We start from the raw sequence: 27,172 nt of genomic DNA on the forward strand, positions 1-27,172 counted from the left end.
CGGCGCTCCCTCAGTACTGCCTCTCCGACAGTGCGGCGCTCCCTCAGTACTGCCCCTCCGACAGTGCGGTGCTCCCTCAGTACTGCCCCTCCGACAGTGCGGCGCTCCCTCAGTACTACCCCTCCGACAGTGCGGCGCTCCCTCAGTACTGCCTCTCCGACAGTGCGGTGCTCCCTCAGTACTGCCCCTCCGACAGTGCGGCGCTCCCTCAGTACTGCCTCTCCGACAGTGTGGCGCTCCCTCAGCACTGCCTCTCCGACAGTGCGGCGCTCCCTCAGTACTACCCCTCCGACAGTGCGGCGCTCCCTCAGTACTGCCTCTCCGACAGTGTGGCGCTCCCTCAGCACTGCCTCTCCGACAGTGCGGTGCTCCCTCAGTACTGCCCCTCCGACAGTGCGGTGCTCCCTCAGTACTACCCCTCCGACAGTGCGGCGCTCCCTCAGTACTACCCCTCCGACAGTGCGGCGCTCCCTCAGTACTGCCTCTCCGACAGTGCGGCGCTCCCTCAGTACTACCCCTCCGACAGTGCGGCGCTCCCTCAGTACTGCCTCTCCGACAGTGCGGCGCTCCCTCAGTACTGCCCCTCCGACAGTGCGATGCTCCCTCAGTACAGCCACTCCGACAGTTGCACGCTGCTCTCCTTGACCATTGTCTGTATAGAACCAAACCCCCGTCATGCAACACTACCCTACACTAACTTTATTCTTTACCATTCCCTTTCAAGGTGCAGTGTGCATGTGGTGGGGCAGTGGATACTGAGTCCAGTGGCATGGGTGCAGACCGAAATAAAGCTCTTGGTGCTTCATTGTTTTGAGCATTGTGTGGGCCGTCGGGGCTGCACCTATTCAAGCGAGTGGGAACTATACATCATCATGCTCCTAAAGTGAGCTCTTTACAATCTATATTAACGATTTAGAGGAAGGGACCGAGTGCAACATATCCAAGTTTGCCGACGATACAAAGATGGGAGGGAAAGCAGTGAGTGAGGAGGACGTAAAAAACCTGCAAAAGGACATAGACAGGCTAAGTGAGTGGGCAGAGATTTGGCAGATGCAATATAATGTTGGAAAGTGTGAGGTTATGCACTTTGGCAGAAAAAATCAAAGAGCAAGTTATTATCTAAATGGAGAGAAACTGCAAAGCGCTACAGTACAAAGGGATCTGGGGGTCCTGGTGCATGAAACACAAAAAGTTAGTATGCAGGTGCAGCAGGTGATCAGGAAGGCCAATGGAATCTTGGCTTTTATTGCAAGGGGGATGGAGTGTAAAAACAGGGAAGTCTTGCTGCAGTTATACAGGGTATTGGTGAGGCCACACCTGGAATACTGCGTGCAGTTTTGGTTTCCATATTTAAGAAAAGATATACTTGCTCTCGAGGCGGTTCAGAGAAGGTTCACTTGATTGATTCCAGAGATGAGGGGGTTGACGTATGAGGAAAGGTTGAGTAGGTTGGGACTCTACTCATTGGAGTTCAGAAGAATGAGAGGCGATCTTATCGAAACATATAAGATTGTGAGGGGGCTTGATCGGGTGGATGCGGTGAGGATGTTTCCACTGATGGGTGAGACTAGAACTAGGGGGCATAATCTAAGAATAAGGGGCTGCCCTTTCAAAACTGAGATGAGGAGAAACTTCTTCACTCAGAGGGTAGTAAATCTATGGAATTTGATACCCCAGAGAGCTGTGGAAGCTGCAACATTAAATAAATTTAAAATGGAGATAGACATTTTCCTAGCAGATAAGGGAATTAGGGGTTACGGGGAGAGGGCAGGGAAGTGGACGTGAGTCTAGATTCAGATCAGCCATGATCCTATTGAATGGCAGAGCAGGCCCGAGGGGCCGTATGGCCTACTCCTGCTCCTATTTCTTATGTTCTTATTGAGGGGGAAAGTGGTGAGTCAATCCTCGCAGAGTACCCAGCCTCTGCCGTGCTCTTTAGTCACTGTGTTGTTACACTTGATACAGTTAAGCTTCTCCGCAATGTTGTCTTTCAAGATGCTGTTGGGTCATTCGACAATGTTGGTGCTGTTGAGGGCCCGGGATGGTCGCTGGGCTTATTCTTGTTCGAGACGGTGATAATCTAGGAATTAAGCACCGTGAATGTTGTCTACCCCTATTGATGGTGAAGCCAAGTCTTGATGTTAAATCTAACTATTGAAGTTAGTGACTGAGGAAATTCTAACCAATAATCACGTGACCGAGCCTGATAAATATTTTTAACAGAAGGAAACGAGAACTTCCTCTTGCTTTACTAACTAACACGTTCGGTCATTTCTCTCTGTCCAGTTCAGACTCAACAGCAGCAAGTATGAGGTGTTCCGTTCTCGAGGTCTCCCTTCTACTGGCCGTTCTAAATCCAGGTATGATCTATAATCACATTCAATCTTATTTTCAGTTGAGTATTGACAATCATAGTCTCCAGCACTGTTGCTTGTGTAGATATATCTGTCCCCATCGGTCTAATGCCTCCGTGTTGTGGTCTCCAAACGGTAGCTGCATTTCAAAGTGGACTTTTCTTATATTCCGTTCGGTATTGGCAAACGCGTAGCAAGAATTATCAAATTAATCGTGAAGTTATTTTGAATGTAACAATGACCGGCGACATCACTTGCTTGTTAAGACTGAGGATCTGTGTCGAAGCGGCTTTTGAAACAGTGCGAGGCACAAACAGTTCATGACCCCGCCATTTCCCTTATTCGCTAAGTTTACTAAAACAACACCATCGTTAATAATGGATCAGCAATTCAAACTACCGTAAATTATGCACAGAAATGGCCATCAGTCCCCATGTTAGATTCACTTGCTCCTGCTGTGTGATCGTCTGCTGTTGAAACACGAGAATGAGCAACAGTATTCGACAAAAGACAAGACTGTAGAGAGGGCTTTAAACTAAATACTGGGGGGGGGAATCAGGTGAGCGGGAATTTAAAAATTCAAAGAGAAAGGAGAAGGCAATAGAGCCGGGTATTGATGGGGTAATGGTGGCCAGAGTGTGACAGGAAGGGACAGAACGTATAAGAGTGCATCAGAAAGTGGGGTCAAAGCACAGAAAAATAATAAAAAGACAAAATTAAAAGCTCTTTATCTGAATGCACAGCATTCGTAACAAGATAGATGAGTTGAGGGCACAAATAGATATACATGGGTATGACCTGATTGCCATTACAGAGACATGGTTGCAAGGTGACCAAGGCTGAGAACTGAATATTGAGGGGTATTTGACATTTTGGATGGATAGACAGAAGGGAAAAGGAGGTGGGTAGCTCTGTTAATAAAGGATGAGATCAGTGCAGTAGTGAGAAATGAAAGTGGCTCAGAAGAGCAAGATGTAGAATCAGTTTGGGTGGAGATAAGAAATAATAAGGGAATGAAGTCACTGGTGGGCCTAATCTATAGGCCCCCTAACAGCAGCTATACTGTTGGACAGAGTATAAATCAAGAAATAATGGCGGCTTGTAAGAAAGGTACAGCAACAATCATGGGTGATTTTAATCTTCCTATTGATTGGACAAATCAAATTGTGCAAGCCAGCCTCGAGGAAGAGTTCATAGAGTGTATCCAAGATGGTTCCCTAGAACAATACATTGTGGAACCAACCAGGGAGCAGCCTATCTTAGATCTGGTACTGTGTAATGAGACAGGATTAATAAATTATCTCATAGTAAAGGATCCTTTAGGAAAGAGTGATCATAGCATGGTTAAATTTCAAATTCAATTGGAGGGTGAGAAAGTTGGGTCTCAAATCAGTGTCCTGATCTTAAATAAAGGCAATTACAAAGGTATGAAGGCAGAGTTGGCTAAAGTTGACTGGGAAAATAGATTAAAGGGTAAGATGGTTGATAAGCAATGGTAGACATTTAAGGAGATATTTCATAACTCTCAACAAAAATATATTTCAGTGAGAAGGAAAGACTTTGAGAGGGAGAACCACCCGTGGCTAACTAAGGAAGTAAAGGATTGTATCAAATTGAAAACAAAGGCATACAATGTTGCCATGAAGGCCAGAGGATTGGGACATTTAAAAAAAAAGCAGCAAAGGACGACTAAAAAAGTAATAAAGAGAGAGAAGATGGATTATGAGAGTAAACTAGCTGGAAATATAAAAACAGATAGTAAGAGCTTCTACAGGTATATAAAAAGGAAGAGAGTAGCTAAAGTAAACGTTGGTCCCTTAGAGGATGAGACTGGGGAATTAATAATGGGGAACAGGGAAATGGCAGAGACTTTGAACAAATATTTTGTATCAGTCTTCACGGTAGAAGACACTAAAACCATCCCAATAACACATAATCAAGGGGCTATAGGGAGGGGGAACTTAAAACAATCACTATCACTAATGAAAAAGTACTGGGTAAAATAATGGGACTAAAGGTGGACAAGTCCCCTGGACCTGACGGCCTACATCCTAGGGTCTTAAAAGAAGTGGCTGCAGAGAAAGTGGATGCTTTGGTTGCAATCTACCAAAATTCCCTGGATTCTGGAGAGGTCCCAGCGGGTTGGAAAACCGCAAATGTGACGTCCCTATTTAAGAAGGGTGGGAGACAGAAAGCAGGAAACTGTAGACCAGTTAGGTTGAGCCTATACTCATTGGAGTTTAGAAGAATGAGAGGTGATCTTATTGAAACATATAAGATACTGAGGGGGCTCGACAAGGTAGATGCAGAGAAGATGCTTCCCCTCATGGGGGAATCTAGAACTAGGGGGCATAGTTTCAGAATAAGGGGTCACCCATTTAAAACTGAGGTGAGGAGGTATTTCTTCTCTCAGAGGGTCGTGAATCTGTGGAATTCTCTGCCCCAGAGAGCTGTGGAGGCTGGGCCATTGAATATATTTAAGGTGGAGAGAGACAGATTTTTGAACAATAAGGGAGTGAAGGGTTATGGGGAGCGGGCAGGGAAGTGGAGCTGAGCCCAAGATCAGATCAGCCATGATCTCATTAAATTGCGGAGCAGGCTTTAGGGGCCAAATGGCCGACTCCTGCTCCTATTTCTTATGTTCTTATGTTAAGACACAGTTTCAGAGCTCCTGTGATACTGCTGTCTTCAGTGTGCAATCGCTGTATCAGGTCGCTGTGGTTCCGGGCTCCATTCAGTGAAATGCGGGGGCAATTTATAATTTAAATATTGACATATGTAGCGTTGGAATTAATCGCCACTAAATGAAAGAGTTTAACTTCGACGAACTATAAATAAGTTGTTTATTTACCAGAACAGGATAATTACAGCAGGTAAGGTAGCAGGTAAGATGGCTGACTGCAGGAGCACCATGTTGTAGGTCTTGCCCCAGCGGGGACTCCACAAGGACTGAGTACCCAGTCCCGTGGGGAGCGTCATGACCTCATTACATTCTGCTCTATATTCCCGCGCTTTGGGCGTCACGTGACCGCGTCGTGACGTCAGCATGTTCGCGTACGCTTAGGCGGTCACGTGACCTGCGCCGTTACATCAGCACATCTCCCCGGTACGGAGGCTGGCCATTAAGGCCGAGGTTACGAGGCCGGGCTGTGCCAGTACTTGCCGCGGGAGTAAAGGATCGCTTCGCTCACGCCTGCTGGCCGATGCGGCCAAAGTCGCGGTAGGCCGGGCTGTGCCAACGGCCATCTAGAAAACCCGAGTTGGGCCGGCGGCCGGCATACATGTGTCACGTGACGCGTGACGCCAGCGCGTTAGGTCGCCTCTTAAAGGGGCAACGGCCCAACAGGTAAGTTAAAGGGGCAACAGCCCTAACTGGTAAGTTATACAAATAAGTAAGTTAAGTGCATACAGTTAGGTAAGTTATACATACATAAGTAAGTTAAGTTAAAGGGAATTATGAATCAATGTAAAGGACAACCAGTAGGACCGCCACACAAGCCCCCCCAGAATTCGCTTTAACGAAAGTCCAAAGATGAGATGGTCTGATGAGCTGGTGGTCACAGCGGTCATGCTGTCTCGACTTAGTAGGCGAGGTATAAAGATACTACTCGTAAGCGGATCCTTACGCGCGTCATGGCGAATAAAATGTATCCGTCAGGCGAAGGACCATAGAGACGTGCGAAACAGCAGGCCTTGTCAGAGTGACGGGCAGATTGGGCGGACGCGGGCGATGTCTCCGTTGGCTGGTGAGCGAAACCTTCAGGAGGCTGGAATGAACGGAACAGTGCGTGCCATAATGCTACGACATGAACGGAACGTAGGGTGAAGAGTTGCTGCGTTGATCTGTGATCGGTGAGGCTAGCAACTTTCACGTGGCTGATCGCGACCGCAGGATGCCCGTTGGACCCGTCCTCGATGTGTGCAGCTTCAATAGACATTTGCATTTGTTAAAGGGAAAACTGGAGAAAGGGCGGCAACGGTCCAGGTTGTTGTTGCTTTCAGGAGAGGTTAACTCTACCTGGCGGGCGGCAACAGTTGTAACAATTGTAAATTTAGGAAAAAACAGCCGAAAGGGCGGCACACTTTTGTTCACGCCGAATCGTGTAGTAAATAACACAACCAGCAAGCTGAAAAGCTGGTGCATCGTCAGCGAGAAAAGAGTCATCGATGTTCACGAGGGAGGGGTTGGTTCTCGTGGGCGAGGAGTGCGTCCTCGTATTTTGCGGGGATGAGTCCTCGTGGTATCCCCGCGGGGTGCACTCTGATCTTGTGGGCCCGAACATGCTGTACCCCGCGCTTGGAGAGATGTATACTTGCTGTTACATTGGATGTAGAGGCAGACGATCCGTGTGGCAGTAGAAGAATCGAATACGGAGACCATGGTCTATGTCGCATCGACTCGTGGGCGAGGCTTCTACCTTCATAAAGCACGAGGGAGACCGTGGCTCCCTGGATTGCGGTAGCGACAGCAGAACGGCTGATGCTTCCATAGCGTGCTTCGTTTGTGAAAAACGTTCACAAACCCACCAATTGTAACGCTGGTGGACGACGGTTGCCGTTGGTTGTGCTCTACTTCTATGAAATTATTCATAAAAAACGGGCTCACCTCCAAGCTGCGCTTCCGTTGCGAAGACGTTCGCAAAGACGGGGTCGCTTTTGGTGGAATCGGTGTTAAGCGGTTGCTGTTCCGTGTTGTTCGTCGGTTGTGCGTTGGCCATCTCGAGTGAAGACGAGGTACAGGCGTGCGTTGCTACCGTGAAAATCGTTCACGGATACGGGTTCACCCATTGTAGCGTTGGAATTGATGAGCTCCCGTACTCACATCGTGGGGTCACCAATGTAGCATTGGAATTAATCGCCACTAAATGAAAGAGTTTAACTTCGACGAACTATAAATAAGTTGTTTATTTACCAGAACAGGATAATTACAGCAGGTAAGGTAGCAGGTAAGATGGCTGACTGCAGGAGCACCATGTTGTAGGTCTTGTCCCAGCGGGGACTCCACAAGGACTGAGTTCCCAGTCCCGTGGGGAGCGTCATGACCTCATTACGCTCTGCTCTATATTCCCGCGCTTTGGGCGTCACGTGACCGCGTCGTGACGTCAGCACGTTCGCATACGCTTAGGCGGTCACGTGACCTGCGCCGTTACATCAGCACATCTCCCCGGTACGGAGGCTGGCCATTAAGGCCGAGGTTGCGAGGCCGGGCTGTGCCAGTACTTGCCGCGGGAGTAAAGGATCGCTTCGCTCCCGCCTGCTGGCGGATGCGGCTGAAGTCGCGGTAGGCCGGGCTGTGCCAACGGCCATCTAGAAAACCCGAGTCGGGCCGGCGGCCGGCGTACATGCGTCATGTGACACGTGATGTCAGCGCGTTAGGTCGCCTCTTAAAGGGGCAACGGCCCAACAGGTAAGTTAAAGGGGCAACAGCCCTAACTGGTAAGTTATACAAATAAGTAAGTTAAGTACATACAGTTAGGTAAGTTATACATACATAAGTAAGTTAAGTTAAAGGGAATTATGTATCAATGTAAAGGACAACCAGTAGGACCGCCACACATAGATAGAATGACTGAAATGTGTCAGTTCATGTTGGACAAGGCTGCACATTGTGCAAAGCGATCTGAGTCCGGGAGACTCTGCAATATTTATTGAAAAAAGAAAAAAATGGCGTTGAGATGGATTTAAGGAAGTAACTTCTTTACCCAGAGAGTGGTGAGCATGTGGAACTCGCTACCGCAGGGAGTGATTGAGTCTAGATGCATTTAAGGGGAGGCTAGATAAGAATATGAGGGAGAACGGAATAGAGGGTTATGCTGATACACTTAGATGAGGAAGGATGGGAGAAGGCTCAAGTGAAGTATAACCGCCGGGATGGTCTGGTTGGGCCGAATGGCCTGTTTCTCTGCTGTACATTCTATGTAATTCTATGTAACATTTTCAGCCAATAGTCCTGCTTCCTGGTTCGAGCCAAAACCTGTTATTCTCACGCGAGTGGAATCGCATTATGTGATAACACATCAACATTAATTGTAAGATAGCACCGGGGTAACATAGTGGCCAGGGCTGGGGGAGGGGAGCTGACACCAAGCGACCGTCAGCCCCTTAGTTCCGCCTCCTCTGACCACACAGGACACAGCTCTCTGCATCTGAAAGGCTCGCAGTGAAGCACAAAGTGTAACAGATGGTTGAATGAGCAACGACTAAAGAAATAAACTGGATGAGGAGACACTGAGATCCGCTCGATGCGAGTGTGGGAGGGGTGTGGTGGCAGGGGGAGGGGGGTTGATGATGGGATAGGGGCGGTGCAAACAAGTCGAAATTTGCCCAGGAATTTGGATCCTTCCATCAAAAGGGCAGCACTTCACCGGCGGGGCGGCGCATTGCTCCAAATATGTGAGAGCAACAAAACAAAGGCCCCTCTGGAAGGCAGGGCCGGGGCTGGGAAAGCAGCGGGAAATTTGAAAGCAGGAAATTATTGCGTCAAGTTTAACACCGTCACGTTTACCTGTTTGCTTGGCGCTAATCCATCCACTATTTTAACTGAACATTGACCTCTTTTTCTCCTTGTTTTTGTATTGGTTTAAAGGCTCGGTTTAATTATTGGACAGAGTAATGTCACATCGATGAGCTGAGTGCCTCTACTATAGCATATTCAGTTTTCTGCGAGTTAGAGGTCGGCCGGGGGAGAAGTGGAATAAATGGGTTTGGAGGTAACAAAGGCCTGGCTGACGGTTTCAGCAGCAGGTGAGGTGAGGCAGGGCGGAGTCGAGTAATGTTACGGAGGTGGGTGTTGGCGGCCTTGGCGATGGTGAGAATATGGGGCGGGAAACTCAGCTCAGGATCCAATAGGACGCCAAGGTTGTGAAAAGTCAGCTTCAGACTCAGGCAGTGGCCAAGGAGAGGGATGGTGTTGGTGCCCAGGGAACAGAGTTTGTGGGTAACGGTGGATATTTATCAGGCAGTGGCCAGGGAGAGGGATGGTGTTGGTGCCCAGGGAACAGAGTTTGTGGGTAAAGGTGGATATTTATCGGGCAGTGACCAGGGAGAGGGATGGTGTTGGTGCCCAGGGAACAGAGTTTGTGGGTAAAGCTGGATATTTATCGGGCAGTGGCTAGGGAGAGGGATGGTGTTGGTGCCCAGGGAACAGAGATTGTGGGTAAAGGTGGATATTTATCAGGCAGTGGCCAGGGAGAGGGATGGTGTTGGTGCCCAGGGAACAGAGTTTGTGGGTAAAGGTGGATATTTATCGGGCAGTGGCCGGGGAGAGGGATGGTTTTGGTGCCCTGGGAACAGAGTTTGTGGGTAAAGGTGGATATTTATCGGGCAGTGGCCAGGGAGAGGGATGGTGTTGGTGCCCAGGTGTAGGGGTTGTTGGTTGGGTGGTCGGTTTGGCCCGGGCCTGACCCAGTGGACGTTTTCGAGGCGTCCCCACACTCCCACTTAGTTCTGACACTGGGATCCTACCAGGCAGCTGATGCGCAGAATAACAAGCTCGAGACAGACAAGCAGGTGAAAGGTTAAAATAATAATGGTTTTATTGAGAGAAAAATAAAACAAAACAAGCAAGCAGAGAAATTAATTGGTTCAACGATACTAAACCAAGGCTACAGCTCCATACACTTTAAAAAAAAAGGAAAAAAAGGGAATACTATACATTCAAAACAGAGGGCACGCGAGTGCGGGAAGGAGTACGACACATCGAGGGGTATCACACATTAACACTCCCCTTAGCCTTATCCCCACCTCCTACACTATCCCTAACCTAGGTCAAACTAAAGCGGGGTCAGACTCTCATGCTCACCCAACGCATTGGAACAAAGGCCTTTAGGTTGTCCTGGGACTGCAGCTTTAGTTGGTCTGGCCTGGTAAAGTTCAGTGTGCACTGGCCACACACTCTCCCGTCAGTCAGGTAGTGGATCTTCCTCCTTGGCTGGGCAAAAATGCTTCACTCCTGGGTCGGGCTGTGCCGTTTAGCGAGGCCCGTTCTGGGCTCCGGTCCGTACCGGGATGGTGCACTCGGTCCCGTGTCTTCCTGGTTCCACTCTGAATCCCTGCCTGAGGTGGTGGGCACGGCGGGGGGGGGGGGGGAACAGTCAGGTTTAAATCGGGAGGCAGTACGGACCGGGAGCTTCGCCTGCTTACCAAAGCATGGGCCTGCTGCGCATAACCTTCCCCGTCTTGGAGACTGCTTCTCCCAGTAGAGTCCTCGAAGTTTCCTTTTGCAGCAAAGTCCCAGGATGAAATCGAAGTGAAGTGTAGAAGCTGTCTCTCCCGAAGTGTGTTCCAAGTCGAAGTGTCTCCAACTGCCCTTTCTGTCTGCTTACTAAAAACAGTTATACTCTCTCAATCTGCCTTGCCTCCCCCAGATCGAGAGGTGTCCCAGGTTACTTCGTTAACTGTAAATGGCTGCAAAACGGCCGATTTCCCACTAACGGCCTTATCACCGGCCCTCATTGTTTTTGGTTTCAGTCACACAATGGTGTCTCTGGTGCCTAGTCCTCTAAAACGGTTTCTGATATGATTGGATTTGTTAGGATGGGCCCGATGATGGTTTTAACTAGCTTAACCCTGATTGCAGTGCAACCAGGTTCATTGTTCTTACCGGCCTACTGGCGACTTGCTATTACATATTCAATTCCATGTCTGGCCTGGAATCCACATAGGGACTGTGGAATTCTAGGCCCTGTCTCCAGTCTTGGTGCTGGGGAGAAAAATGACTCGCTTCCAGCAGCTTTCTGGTCACGTGTTCCAGAACTCCATTTTGTACGTTTAAAAGGTGGCCAACTTTGTTTGATTCGGAAAGCAGGCGAGGTGGGGGAATTTTGCAAACTCCCTACACAGGGAACAGAGTTTGTGGGTAAAGGTGGATATTTATCGGGCAGTGACCAGGGAGAGGGATGGTGTTGGTGCCCAGGGAACAGAGTTTGTGGGTAAAGGTGGATATTTATCCAATCTCATACAGTCCGGTTTAATATCACACTTTGCTCCCTGTGCAGGTACCGCGAGGGATGGAGATGATGGAGATATTCCGGAACTGGTTCTTTCGAACGGGTCCAGCCCGGTTTTGCTGCCTTGTTTCTCCCGGTCTCCGACTCAAATTGATGAGATTCAGTGGACATTTCAACCTGCCTCAGGAGACAATGGGATGGCACTTTGTGCAATTGATAAGAACAACCCGCAGTGCAGCTCCCCGCGGTTCCCACATATAACACTGGCTGAGACTGAGGGTTTCAGGACGGGGAATTATTCTCTTTTGTTCACGGCGACAATGGAAGATGCCGGAAATTACGACTGTTTGCTGTATTCTGGACACAAGGAGAAGAAGATGTTAATCCGCCTCATAGTGATCAATGGTGAGTTACTGAAAGCAGTTTATGGTGTAATTATATGTGTATGATAGTCTCACACAAACTGTTTCACCATTTTCCGTATATCCGCCAATGTTCCGTTAAATTCCGTGCCTTTAAATGCCAACATCTTGACAATTTGTGATGTGGAAAAACGCAGCATTAAAACAGTGTTGCTTTCTTGCTGGGCAGGTTATTGTAGGCCTCGAAAACACTTTCTTGTTCAGTAAATGTAAATTCTCAGCAATTTATTTAACTTTATTGTGAAAACTGTGGGAAATCCCGCAGTAAAGTCTCAACCGGTAAAGATCAGCTCCATTTCCAGATCTGTGCCTCAACACTTCTGCTCAAATCTCATTGGGGTAGAAACTGACTTCAGTGGAGCTGAATATCGGGCGGCGGGTGTAACAGGCGGACAACACATGACCACACGTTCTACGCTGTCGTTTAAGATGAATTTCCAGCCCACAGGTTCAGACTAGCAAGTTCCCAATATGGCGGGCAGGGAACGTTGATACATTTGCGACTGGAATTTAGCCGCCTGAGATATTGGGTAAGAACAGACTAGAGGTGTCCCTTGCCCATGCCTGAAACAGGCGTTGGGCTCTTTGAATTTGCTAATTTGAGGCCTTCTTCTGGCTTTAAACTAAAAAATGGGGGAGGGGGTCAGGTGAGGGGAAATTTAGGAATCTACAGAGAAAGGTCAAGACAATAGAGCAGTGTAGTGGTTAGCACTGTTGCCTCACAGCGCCAGGGACCCGGGTTCGAATCCGGCCTCGGGTGACTCTCTGTGTGGAGTTTGCACATTCTCCCCGTGTTTGCGTGGGTTTCCTCCGGGTGCTCCGGTTTCCTCCCACAGTCCAAAGATGTGCGGGTTAGGTTGATTGGCTATGATAAATTGACCCTTAGTGTTAGGGGGATTAAATACGTGGGGTTACGGGGATCGGGTGGGATATGTGTAGGGGTTACAGGGATTGGGTGGGATATGTGTCGGTGCAGGCTCGATGGGCCGAAATGGCCTCTATCTGCACTGTGGGGTTTCTGTGATTCTGTGAATCAGAGTGTGACAGGAAGGGACAGAGAGTTTAATGGTAGCAGTGCACCGGAGAATAAGGTCAAAGCAGGGAATAATGGTAAAAAAATTTAAAGGCTCTTTATCTGAATGCACGAAGGATGTTTAACAAGCCAGACGAACTAGTGGCACAAATAGAGATAAATGGGTTTGATCTAATAGCCATTACAGAGACATGGTTGCAAGGTGGCCAAGGTTGGGAACTAAATGTTCCAGGGTACTTGACGTTTTGAAAAGACAGGCAGAATGGAAAAGGAAGGGGAGTAGCCCTGATAATAAAGAATGACATTAGGACAGTAGCGAGAAAGGATCTCGGCTCGGAAGATCATGAAGTAGAATCAGTATGGGTGGAGATAAGGAATAACAAGGGGCAGAAAACACTGGTAGGGGTAGTATATAGTCCTAACAGTAGCTATACCATTGGACAGAATATTAATCAAGAAATAGTAGGAGCTTGCAACAAAGGTAATGCAATTAGCTTGGGGGACTTTAATCTTCCTATAGACTGGACAAATCAAATTGGCAAAGGTAGTCTGGAGGACGAGTTCATGGAATGCATTCGGGACAATTTCCTAGAATAATATGTCATGGAACCAACCAGGGAACAGGTTATTTTAGATCTTGTATTGAGTAATGAGACAGGGTTAATTAGCAATCTCATAGTAAAGGATCCTCTGGGGCAGAGTGAATTTCACATTAATTTTGAGTGTGTCTTACCCAAGTCTGAAACTAGAGTCTTAAACTTAAATAAAGCCAATTACATAGGTATGAGGGGCGAGTTGGCTAAGGTAGATTGGAAAAATAGATTAAAATGTATGGCGGTAGAGAAGCAGTGGCTAGCATTTAAGGAAATATTTCATAATTCTCAACAAAAATACATTCCATTGAGAAACAAAAACTCCATGGGAAAAGTGATCCAACTGTGGCTAACTGAAGAAGTTAAAGATAGCATTAGATTGAAAGAAGAATTTTATAATGTCACAAAGAATAATAATAAACCTGAGGATTGGGAGAGTTTCAGAAACCAGCAAAAGTTGATCAAAAAAATTAATAAAAAGGGAAAGAATAGAATATGAGAGAAAACTAGCAAGAAATATGAAAGCAGATTGTAACAGTTTCTACAAGTATGTAAAAAGGAAAAGAGTAGCAAAAGTAAACGTTGGTCCCTTAGAGGCTGAGACAGGAGAAATTATTATGGGGAATAAGGAAATGGCAGAAATGTTAAACAAATATTTTGTATCTCTCTTCACAGTAGAAGACACAAAAAGTATACCAAAAATGGTGGGGAACCAAGGGTCTAATGAGGGTGAGGAACTGAACTTAATTAATATAAGTAGAGAAAAAGTACTAGAGAAACTAATGGGACTAAAAGCTGACAAATCCCCTGGACCTGACGGCCTACATCCTAGGGTTCTAAAAGAGGTGGCTGAAGAGATAGTGGATGCATTGGTTTTGATCTTCCAAAATTCCCTAGATTCTGGAATGATCCCAGCAGATTGTGATTGTAAGGTCGCAAATATAACACCGTTATTCAAGAAAGGAGGGAGAGAAAAAACAGGGAACTACAGGCCAGTTAGCCTGACATCAGTCGTGGGGAAAATGGTGGAATCCATTGTTAAGGAAGTGGTATCCAGTCACTTAGAAAATCATAACATGATTAGGAAGAGTCAACATGGTTTTTTGAAAGGGAAATTGCGTCTGACAAATTTATTAGAGTTTTTTGAGGATGTAACTAACAGGATAGGTAAAGGGGAACCAGTGGATGTAGTATATTTGGATTTCCAAAAGGCATTCGATAAGGTGCCACATAAAAGGTTATTACACAAGATTAGGCCTCATGGGGTTGGGGTAATATAGTAGCATGGATAGAGGATTGGTTAACGGACAAAAAACAAAGAGTAGGGATAAATGGATCTTTTTCAGGTTGGCAGGCTGTAACTAGTGGGGTGCCACAAGGATCAGTGTTGGGGCCTCAGCTATTTACAATCTATATTAATGACCTAGATGAAGGGACCGAGTGTAATGTATCCAAGTTTGCTGATGATACAAAGCTAGATGGGACAGATCCATGTGCTGAAGAAACGGAATCCTTCCCAGCACACGGGGAGGCCATTTGGGCCAATTCTGTTTCTGCCAGCTCTTTGCCACTGCAATCCAACACTAATCCCACTGCCCAGCTCTCTTCGTGTAGACCTGTATCTTCCCTGCCTTTCAATAGTTATCCACTTTTCCCTTAACAATAATGTCTGCCTCAACCACTCCATGGAAAAACATTCGCTGCTCCAACAACTCTCTGCCTGAAGATAGTTCTTGTACCCTCTCACCACATTCTGATAATTACAATGTTAGACCTATGACCCCTGGCCACTAATTCTCCAACCAGAACAAGTGGTCTTACCCCATTTACCCCAATAAAGCGTGTCATAATTAAAAAGATTATTCAATCTCATATTTACTTTCCCTGCTGCATTAAAAGTGAACCCCAGTATCTCAATATATTTCTTTTTCTCTCCTCACAGTTTTCACTTTCCTTGGTGAATCTAGGTGGTCTACTCTTTGAGGCTTTTAGGCCCTTTCTCTAATGGGGCACCTAAAATTGCATACCATGCTCCAAATGTAGCCAAACCATTGCAGCCAGCATGTGCTGTAACATTCCCATCAGCCCTCCTTGGGGCCTGGGCCCTCGAATCGAGCATTTCAGGCCTCTACAGAAGAGCAAGTCTTTGATCTCGCCTTCTAGCGAGCTGGCACCTCTGACATCCTATCTTCCTGCCTTCGCTCCTGTGCACTTGTGCCCGGTGATCCACCATGTGACGACCCCTCCTCTAGCCCTGTTCTCAAGTATGCACAGTGTCAGTATCTGAGCTGCTGCTTTCTAGGGTCAGATCAAGTGATGGTGCTTCTTCATGGCTGCCCTCCTCTTCCTGAAGTGACAGAGGTATCTCCAATTTTCCTAAAGCTAAAATGAAAGGGAAGCACAAGAGTTAACATTTACTGTGAAGGTAAAGTAGAGGAAGACATGTCTGGTGAAAACTGCTACAGTTTGTTATGCAGCATGTATAGGGCGAGATAAAAGTAAGAAGGGAAAAGGGGGATAAGATGTGGAAAATACTCAGCTCATCATTTCCTCCGGTGTTACCTGTCACCACAACCACGACTCTCCCCCAACTGCCCGTGATGGCCAACATGGTTACTTCCCCAGGCAAAAAGTATGGAGCCGGGGTCATGTTCTCCGATGGCAGCCTCTTGGATCAGGTTGTGCAGGAAATACTCCTCCAAAAGTGAAGGGAGTGTGTTAGTGACAGCCCTGCGAGGTGTCTAGAGAATGTGTATATCTTGGTAGAATCGTTGGTATGCAGTGTGTAAGATGTCAAGTGAGGATTGCAATAAAGTTGACTCTGAGTGAGAGAAGAAGGTGGAGTGAAGTTTGGTGCAGTGATTGTAGTAGTGTGAGGGGTAGTGCGTGAGGGGTTATTGTGAGTATTCTGAGTGATGGAGGTGTGAGCAGAGAGAACGAGATCAGTATTGTTACCTTGACAACTCTGGTGAGGTCATTGAACTTCTTTCAACATTCCAGCCATGTCCTGGAAAATACGTTTCAGGTATTCACCTCTTCAGTGACCTCTCCTCACTGGCAGTGGAGCTGCTGCCTGGAGGTTCTTCCACCCCTGAGGGGGACAGGATGTCCCTCCTCCTGTCTACCACCTGCATCAGTGTCCCCTAACGTGATATTGGAGGAACTTGGTGCCCTGACTGGATCTTTTGCATGAATGTTATCTCTTTGACATAATTTCTCGCTGTCTTTAGCCGCAGTGCATCTTCCCATTAAGAGTTTGTCACTGCCTTTAAGGGGCATCAGAGACGTCCGATTTTCCACCCCATCACAAAACAGAAGTAATGCCACGGAACAGCGGGAGATGCACTGGCTGCACATGAATCATTTTAATGAGGTTCGAGCACGAATTTAAGGTGGTGCCACGATTTAATCTAGGGTGGCTTTTATCAGTTCAACCAGTTATCTTCTTTCCACAGTGTCTGTGACCCCTTTAGGCCCGATTCCTCATGGAAGCTCCGTGTACCTGACCTGTGAGATGCCCGGGCTGTCCTATTTCAACAGTATAGATTGGAGCATTGGAAATGCCCGAGTAACTGGGAAAGGGATTGAAATCCAATGGAAACTGAACAACGCGCTGATTCCTGAAGACATGCGGCACAAGTTCTATTTCGGAAGTTTAAACATTAGTAATTTTCAACTCCCTGATGCGGGACGCTACACATATACCGCAAAATTGAAGAATGGAAAGTTTTGCTCTTATAGCCGTCTCTTGGAGATATCAGGTTAGTCCGCATCTCAAACTATACTTCCATTTGCCCGTGATGATTGGTATCAATAACTCCCCAGTTCCACGGTTAGAATAGTGGAGTTGGCAGCCGGCTCTGTCCTGGGTGATGCTGAGCTGCCCGAGTGGTGTTGTGGCTGCACACATCCGGCCGCCTGGTGAGTATTCCATTGCACTCCGCACTTGAGCAATGAGGAGGGAGAAACAGCTTTGAGGAGTCAGGAGGTGATCCAAAATACCACACAGTACCCAGCTTCTGCCCTCCTCCTGGATCCACCGTGGTCTGTTTAAGCTTCTGGTCAGTGATGACTCGCAGGATGCTACCAGACGGCTGGGAAATGGTGGTGCTGTTAAAGGTCACGGGGAGGCGATGGTCATTTTCTTGTTCCATTTCAATTGGTCAACATCTCAGTTTAATTATTTGACAGTAATATCAATTAATGAGTTTCGGGTCTGTAATATAACATGCGCTGTTTTGTGTCAAAGTGTTCTCTGAGATAGTATAGCCTGAGCACCTTCTAAACTCTATTGGACACCTTAGAAGTTTGCTTTAAAAAAGCTCCAGATCCAAAGATTCCAATCCCTATCTCCAGAAACCAATGTTTGTGTATTTGTTTTAGTTTGTTCTTGAGATGCAGATGCTGCTGGTAAGACCGTGTTCATTCTCCATTCCTAGTTGCCCCAAGGGCAGTAAGATTCAACCACATAGTCTGGGACTGCAGTCACATGTAGGCCGGGACCCTCCCTGAAGGACATGAGTCAATCATTTGGGTTTCATCACATAGAGAGAGTTTTGTTCAGTTTTGTGTCAATTTCGAACCCCGGTGTCTATTTTGTTCAAATTGGTTTACTCTCGTTTTCCTATCTTTTGTAGGAACTTCACCAACCTCTCTCACTACAGAGAATGTGCCTACAGGAACATCAGGTGAAACTTTTCTTTCAATGGTAAAGAAAATCATTCAATAGTGCCCGTTTTACACCATCGCTCACATTTAACCGCAGCACGCCTGGAATAATTACGTGATGGAGGCCCAATTTCAGGCTGACCTCAAGCCGCTCTGTTTGGTCACGAGCCTCTCGGGCAGGTCCAAGTCGGGACCCAAAAACGGTCAAGACTAACATCTACTGCAGGGAATTCTCATTATCACTGGTCACACAGACATCTTCAATGTTCAATGTTGACATGAAAATCAGGACCAAAAACCGTGACAAAACTGCTAAAACTAATAGACATGAAATGCACTTATTAAAGTATTATTAAATATTAAAGTGCGCGTGTACACATATTATACACATGCAATATTATATATGGATAATTAGTTGGACTTGTGCATTTTTCTCACTGATACTGTTTTCGCAGATCCACCCCAGAATTTAAAGAGTAACGTAACAGTCATCGCAGGTGCGGTAGTCGGAGTGGCGGTGGTTGTTCTTGCCACGATTCTCATAGGTTTACTGATTAAGAAAACATACAAAGCAGCAGGTAAATATTGCAAAAAGTAATATATAAGTACAACCATAGAATCATAGAATGGTTACAGCACGGAAGAAGGCCATTCGGCCTGTCGAACCCGTGCTGGCTCTTTGCAAGAGCACTTCAGCTAGTCCCACTCCCCCGCTCTTTCCCTGTAGCCCTTCAAATTTTTATCTTTCAGGTATTTATCCAACTCCCTTTTGAAAGCCACGATTGAATCTGCCTCCACCACCCTTTCAGGCAGTGAATTCCAGATCCTAACCACTCGCTGTGTAAAACAGTTTTCCTCATGTCACCTTTGGTTCTTCTGCCAATCACCTTAAATCTGTGTCTTCTGGTTCTTGTCCCTTCCGCCAATGGGAACAGTTTCTCTCTATCTACTCTGTCCAGACCCCTCATGATTTTGAACACCTTTATTAAATCTCCTCTCAATCTTCTCTGCTCTAAGGAGAACAACCCCAGCTTCTCCAGCCTATCCACGTAACTGAAGTCACTCATCCCTGGAACCATTCTTGTAAATCTTTTCTGCACCCTCTCTAAGGCCTTCACATCCTTCCTAAAGTGCGTTGCCCAGAATTGGACACAATACTCCAGTTGGGGCCGAATCAGTGTTTTATACAGGTTCATCATAATTTCCACGCTTTTGTATTCTATACCTCTATTCATGAAGCCCAGGTTCCCGTAAGGTTTACTAACTGCTTTCTCAACCTGCCCTGCCACCTTCAACGATTTGTGCACATATACCCCCAGGTCTCCCTGTTCATGCAACCCCTTTAGGATTGTACCTTATAGTTTATATTAACTCGCCTCATTCTTTCTACCAAAATGTATCACTTCGCACTTTTCTGCATTAAATTTCATCTGCCACGTGTCCCCCATTCCACCAGCCTGTCTATATCCTCTTGAAGTCTATCACTATCCTTCTCACTGTTCACTGTACTTCAAATTTTGTGTCATCTGCAAATTTTGAAATTGTGCCCTGTACACCCACATCCAAGTCATTAACACATATCAAGAAAATCAGTGGACATCAACCGCATTGCCCTCATCAACACTCTCTGTTACCTCATCAAAAAACTCGATCAAGTTGGTTAAACACGATTTGCCTTTAACAAATCTGTGCTGGCTTTCCTTAATTAATCCACACTTGTCCAAGTCACTGTTAATTTTGTCCCTGATTATTGTTTCTAAAAGCATCCCCACTACCCAGGTTAAACTGACGGGCCTGTAGATGCTGGGTTTATCTTTACACACTTTTTTGAACAATGGTGTAACATTGCAGTTCTCCAGTTTCCTCTGGCACCACCCCCATTTCTAAGGAGGATTGGAAGATTATGGCCAGTACCTCCGCAATTTCTTCCTTCACTTCACTCAGCGTCCTAGGATGCATCCCATCCGGTCCTGGTGACTTATCTACTTTAAGTACAGCCAGCCTTTCTAGTACCCCGTCTTTATCAATTTTTATCCCATCCAGTATCTCCTCTACCTCCTCCTTCACTATGTCTATGGCAGCATCCTCTTCCTTGGTGAAGACAGATGGAATGTAGTCATTTAGTACCTCAGCCAAACCCTCTGCCTCCATGTGTAGGTCCCTAATCAGCCCCACCCGTCCTCTTACTGCCCATTTACTATTTATATGCCTATAGAAGACTTTTGGATTACCTTTTATGTTAGTGCCATTTTATTCTCATACCCTCTCTTTGCCCCTCTTATTTTCTTTTTCACTTCTCCTCTGAACTTTCTATATTTAGCCTGATTCTCAGATGTATTCTAACATCTGTCATACGCACTCTTTTTCTGCTTCACCTTACTCTCTATCTCTTTCATTATCCAGGGAGCTCTGACTTTAGTTACCCTACCTTTCACCCTAGTGGGAAAGAATCTTGACTGTACCCGAACTAGTTCCTCTAAAAAAGGCAGCCCAATAGCTGCATTGCCTGCAAGTATTTCAACTCTGGCCCAGAGTGTAAAATGGGCGATATGGAATTGGCCGCCAATGATACACCCAGCTAGATTTCCCTGTCCATTGGCCTCAACTGACAGGAAAATCGGGTGTGGTGTATAATGGGTGGCTAATTCGCTATTTCCCATTTCGGACCATCAGCCCAAGTTAATACTACCCACATCTCCAGGCATTTGCTCATCTTGCTGATGGAAAGGGAGATCTGACCATAACCACTGCGTTGACTCATCATCTATCTTTCACTTTCTTTGGCTGAGGTGGTTAACACTGGATCAATACTTTCCCACGGTAGCAAGGATGAGAACAGGAACTCACACACTGACCGCATCAAGAACTGCGCTTGACTGTGATCTTACCTGCGGATTAGCACAGTTGGGCGCTAACTTGCTGAAACACAAACAGAAATTTATGATTGTGTCTACTCTCAATGTGGATGATTCCTGTATCTCCTTAAAACTATAGACATTTAAATCACAGCTAACAAGCAACAGGACCATGCATTATAAATCAGGTGAACAGCAATATTTACAGATTTATGTGTCCTTCAGTCCCTCTGTGTCAATGATATTATATATAGCATTAGAATGTAATCCCAATATGTACAAGAACACAGAAACTGAAAATATTGTTAGAGTTTTAAGAATGAACGATGATGTTACATGGAGTGTCCAGCACACAAACAGGCCATTTGGTCTAACAGGTTTATGCCGATCTTTATGCTGCTCACGAGCCACATCCCACCCTACTTGATCGAACCCTATCGTCACATTCTTGCAATTCTTTCTTCCTCATGTACACATCCACATTACCCCGAAATACATCTGTGCTATTCGCCTCAACTACTCCATGTGGTAGGGAGTTCCATATTCTCCCCATTCTCTGGGTAAAAATGTCTCCCCTCAATTCCCCATTGGATTTTTTGGTGCCTATCTTATATTTATGGCCCTGGATTTTGATCTCCCCCACAAGTGAGAACCTATTTTCTACATCTACCCTATCAAAGCTCTTGCATAACTTTAAAGACCTGTATCAGGTCACCCATCAGCTTTCTCTATTCTGGAGAAAGGATCCCGAGCCTGTTATGTCTTTCCATATAGTTATTGCCTCTCAGTTCTGGGATCACCCTTGTAAATCTATGTTCTTTACGTTCCCCAGTGCCTTTTATAATATGGAGACCAAAAATGTGCACAGTGCTCCAAGTTTGGTGTAAGCAAGGTTCTATACAATTTTTACAAAGCCTCTATGCTTTTCAATTCTATTCCTCTAGCAATGAACCCAAAGCTCTGTTAGTGGTATATCTGTTTAGACTTAGACACGGTGCAATATCAAACTGTAGATTTGTTCTGTGCTGGGTTCCAATATATTGACCAATATTTATTGTCTCTCTTCTTTTTGTGACAATAGATCAAAATTCGGCTCCGGTAAGTTTTTTTCCATTTATTTATATATATATATAATTACTGTAATAAAACTTGCTGATTATCAATGGTGAAAGTGGGGGTGGGGTGAGAGAGAAAAGCAGGGGAAATGAATGGACCTTGGAAATAAGGAATTTCAGATAGTGTTGGATGGATCCAGTCAACCCATCCACCTTCTAAAGCAAGAATTAACTCTGTAAAAGTTGAGTTAAGCCAGCACTAACTGGTCATGGATGTACCCTACAGAGTTCACGATAATATCCCAGCAACCACTCACCATTCACAAACCATAAAGCTCATCACACAGACCCTCAACCTGAATATTTTATGAAAAGTTTGGAAGAAGATTCTAATTTCCATCCAGGGCATTTCACATCCGGTGGTGACCCTTTTAACCCCTGTTTAAAGTGTATTACGTAATATTTTTGAAAAACAAGCTGTAGTAAACAAGATAAAAGTCTAAACTGCTGATAACTATATACAATAAGGCACCAATCTCCGAGTTAGAGCAGACTCATTCTACAGTCTCTATCTCTAGTCTCCCCTACCTAATGACAGTACTTATATTAACACTCAGAGAACTTACCATAAACAGCCACTGCGCTACACATTAACACTCAATTGTAGAAAAGTCTCTCACTCCAAGTTCGGCAGCTTCAACCCTAATATCTCCTTCAGTGTGGAAATCTGAATTAGGTCAAATCTGCCTCCTGTCATCCACTCCACAAACCCCCATACGTACATAGAATCGCAATTTCAATGTGATCAGTGTGTATACCAGCGGTGTAACTGTGCTGATGTGGGTTATCCAGTGGTTTATTTGGTAATAATGATTGTCAGGCTGTGTTTATCCTGTTTGGGGCGTGTTCCTGCACCAGCAATCCCTTTGTCTCAATTCGAAGCCCAGTTTTAAATCAATAATTTTCATGATAAAGCATTCGACTGACAGAAGAGTATTTTCACTGGGATATTGTCGGTTAAGAATTCCGCTCCTCACTATGCGTATGGATGTGATCAATGGCGTTGTGAAGATCTAGTTTCACTATTTCAGCAAAGTCATGAGAAAACTGATTAGGATTTCACTGAGACCGGCTGCGGGTTTTCTAAGAAGGGACGCGCAGTGCATCAAATGAGACCTGGGGCTGTGTGTACACAAACCTTTGAAGGTGGCAGGACAAGTTGAGAAGGCTGTTAAAAAAGCACATGGGACCCTTGGCTTTATTAATAGAGGAATACAAAAGCAAGGACGTTATGCTGAACGTTTATAAAACATTGGTTAGGCCTCAGCTGGAGCATTGTGGCCCATTCCAGGCACCACACTGCAGGAAGGGTGTCAGTGCTTTGGAGAGGGTGCAGAGGATATTTACCAGAATGGTACCGGGAATGAGGGCCTTCAGTTACGTGGAGAGACTAGAGAAGCTGGGGTTGTCAGTGTCTTGGAGAGGGTGCAGAGGATATTTACCAGAATGGTAACAGGAATGAGGGCCTTCAGTTACGTGGAGAGACTAGAGAAGCTGGGGTTGTTATCCTCAGAGCAGAGAAGACTAAGGGGAGATTTAAAGGGGTGTTGAAAATCATGCAGGATTTTGATAGAATAAACAAGGAAAAACTGTTTCCAGTGGCAGAAGTGGCAGCTTTAAGGTAATTTCTAAAAGAACCAGAGGCAAGATGAAAATAGTTCTTTTCTTACGCAGTGAGTTATTGTGATCTGGATTGAGTTATTGTGATCTGGATTGAGTTATTGTGATCTGGATTGAGTTATTATGATCTGGATTGAGTTATTATGATCTGGATTGAGTTATTGCGATCTGGATTGAGTTATTGTGATCTGGATTGAGTTATTGTGATCTGGACTGAGTTATTGTGATCTGGATTGAGTTATTGTGATCTGGATTGAGTTATTGTGATCTGGATTGAGTTATTATGATCTGGATTGAGTTATTGTGATCTGGATTGAGTTATTGTGATCTGGATTGAGTTATTATGATCTGGATTGAGTTATTGTGATCTGGATTGAGTTATTGTGATCTGGATTGAGTTATTGTGATCTGGATTGAGTTATTATGATCTGGATTGAGTTATTATGATCTGGATTGAGTTATTGTGATCTGGATTGAGTTATTGTGATCTGGATTGAGTTATTGTGATCTGGACTGAGTTATTATGATCTGGATTGAGTTATTATGATCTGGAATGCGTTACCTGAAAGGATGGTGGAAGCAGATTCAATAATAACATTCAGAAGGGAATTGGATAAATATTTGAAGGCGAATGTGAAGCCGGCACAAGCACGATGGGCCGAATAGCCTTCTGTGTAGTATCATTCCATGATTCTATGATATCAAGTTGCTGTTTTAACTTCCACAATAATCTGACAGTACATCAGGGCCCTTGAAATGTTCCGATTGCTTTGTTGCCGTTCCATTGGTAATCTAATAATAATTTAGCTAAAGGTTTGAAACAACAATTAGTTCCACTTAAATGAGAAAGTTTCACTTGAATTTGCGGATGACCCAAATATTCAACCCACCTTCCTGCTCTTCAGGTGCAGAATAATGAGGACAATTATGCAACAATTAACCTGGATGCACTCGGCAAACCCAGAAAAGGTGCCACCCGATCAGCAGAAGCCACCGTCTACGCCGAGGTTAAACCAAACTAGTCAGATGTTGCCATGGATTAATGCCTGTCACTGTTTGCACGGCTCCGGGTTGAGAATCTCTCAGAGTTATTGCCAGTTAGAATTAACGCTGCTTTACTGTAAAATGGGCAGAGTCATTGCTGAGTGGACACTGGGTGTTGCAAAGTGAGAAACGTGTTTCTAATGAAGACATTACGATTTTGCTACATACAACCTGTTGTGTATGTACCTTTAAGGGAATAACTGGTCTCAGACTGCAGTACCGGCAGTGACCACCCCTGTATAAAAGGCCCTAGCAGGCTTCTGTAGTTTTCAGTTTCCAGGTTGTCTCCATTCAGTAAAGACTTGTTATAATCAAATCCTGCGGTCCGTGTCTCAATTATACACGGACATAATACTGGCGACGAGTAAGAAACGAACTTGCCTGCAACTCGGCAGCACCTATTGAAGGTCGAAGCCAGAAGAAAGAAAAAAAAAATAATCCAAATTAACTCGAGAAACGGGCGTCGACCGTGGACAACCGCCCTCCAAATCATCGAATTGAAAAGTGCAGGAGAGACTGTCGAGAGCCTGGCTTGATTCTCCAGTCTGTGGTTTCCCAGCTAATCGGGCTGGTGGCAGGTAGTGCACTGAAATTTCCTGGGCTGCGGTGGGCTAGAGCTCAATCGGGTGGCTCTGCAACGGGGCCGGGCAGCGAGTCGGGAAGCAAAGAGAGAGAGAGAGGGTGGAGCACACAGGGCGCGGCCGGTGCTTCGAAGCCGGGCAGCGTTCGGACCTAAGAAGAGGGAGGGAAGTGTCCCAGAGGTTCCGCTCCACGACGGGAACGGTTCTTCAATTAACGGAGCAAATATTGAAGCGCGATAGAAAAATAAAAATACCGCGGAGAGCGGCGTTGGCAGCAGCGATCAGGGAGGCGCGAAGACCATAGGGCGTCGCCATTACAGGATAGTAAAATAAATATAATCGCCAGCAACAGCGTTGGCAGCTGCGGCAGTGGTGGGAAAGCGTGGGAGGCGCCATCTTAACTCGGCGGGGAAGAAGGAAAAGCGCGGGAGTGGCCATTTTGATCCATCGGGAACGAAGGCAAAGCGTGGGAGGCGCCATCTTAGATTTTCAAGATGCCAAAGACTGGCGATATCACTGCCTTCGATAATGCAATAGAAGACTGGACCACGTATGTGGAAAGAGTCGAGGTATATTGCGAGGCAAACGAAATAGCCGATGAGAAAAAGGCATCGGTATTGCTAAATTTAATGGGCGCAAGAATGTACGGCCTATTGCGGGACCTGATTACTCCAGCCAAACCGAAGGCGAAGAGTTTTAACGAAATTGTTGCTATCCTACAGGAACACCTAAATCCTACACCGCTGCTGATAGCAGAAAGATTTAAATTCCACAGGAGAAATCAACATAAAAATGAGAGCAATGCTGATTACCTTACGGAACTACGCAAGCTATCAAAGCACTGCCAGTTCGGAGCAGGACTGGCAGATACCTTACGGGACAAATTTACACAGATACATAGAAGATAGGAGCAGGAGTAGGCCATTCGGCCCTTCGAGCCTGCTCCGCCATTCAATGAGATCATGGCTGATCATCCAAATTCAGTACCCGGTCCCTGCCTTCTCCCCATATCCCTTGATCCCTTTAGCCTTAAGAAATATATCCAACTCTTTCTTGAATATACTTAATGAACTGGCCTCCACCGCCCTCTGTGGCAGAGAATTCCACAGGTTCACCACTCTCTGGGTGAAGAAATTCCTCCTCATTTCAGTCCTAAATGGCTTACCCCTTATCCTTAGACTATGACCCCTGGTTCTGGACTCCCTGGCCATCAGAAACATCCTTCCTGCATCTAGTCTGTCCAGGCCTGACAGAATTTTATAGGTTTCGATGAGATCCCCTCTCAATCTTCTAAACTCCAGTGAGTATAAGCCCAATCGACACAATTTCTCCTCATACGTCATTCCTGCCATCCCAGGTATCAGCCTGGTGAATCTTCGCTGCACTCCTTCCATGGCAAGAACGTCCTTCCTCAGGTAAGGCGACCAAAACTGCACACAATACTCAAGGTGTGGTCTCACCAAGGCCCTGTACAACTGCAGCAAGACATCCTTGTTCTTGTACTCGAACCCTCTTGCTACGAAGGCCAACATACCATTTGCCTTCTTAACCACCTGCTGCACCTGCATGCTTACCTTCAGCGACTGGTGTACAAGAACACCCAGGTCTCTTTGCACTTCCCCTTCTCCCAATGTATTACCATTCAAATAATAATCTGCCTTCCTGTTTTTGCCACCAAAGTGGATAACCTCACATTTATCCACATTATAGTGCATTTGCCATGTCTCTGCCCAATCACCCAACCTGTCCAAATCATGCTGGAGTTTCACGACATCCTCCTCACAGCATATCCTCCCCCCCAGCTTTGTGTCGTCTGCAAATTTGGAGATATTACATCCAATTCCCTCGTCCAGATCATTAATATATATTGTGAACAGCTGGGGTCCTAGGACCGATCCTTACGGTACCTCACTAGTCACTGCCTGCCACTCAGAAAATG

At 45.9% G+C, this 27,172-nt stretch overlaps 1 protein-coding gene across 1 annotated transcript; it reads left to right on the forward strand.

Annotated features, from left to right (window-relative positions):
• Positions 1-1,892: 1,892 nt before the first annotated feature.
• Positions 1,893-25,655, forward strand: LOC147109861 (uncharacterized). The gene is made up of 7 exons (XM_086003901.1): positions 1,893-2,360; positions 11,351-11,707; positions 16,806-17,111; positions 17,988-18,038; positions 18,474-18,596; positions 21,955-21,971; positions 24,514-25,655. The coding sequence occupies exons 1-7, from the start codon at positions 2,309-2,311 to the stop codon at positions 24,628-24,630; spliced, it is 1,023 nt and encodes a 340-aa protein (XP_085860027.1). The 5' UTR covers positions 1,893-2,308; the 3' UTR covers positions 24,631-25,655.
• Positions 25,656-27,172: the final 1,517 nt, after the last annotated feature.

The sequence above is a fragment of the Somniosus microcephalus genome, chromosome 12 (assembly GCF_052327205.1).
Source record: "Somniosus microcephalus isolate GS21.2 chromosome 12, FLI_Smic_1.0, whole genome shotgun sequence".
In the NCBI taxonomy this organism is placed as follows: domain Eukaryota; kingdom Metazoa; phylum Chordata; class Chondrichthyes; order Squaliformes; family Somniosidae; genus Somniosus; species Somniosus microcephalus.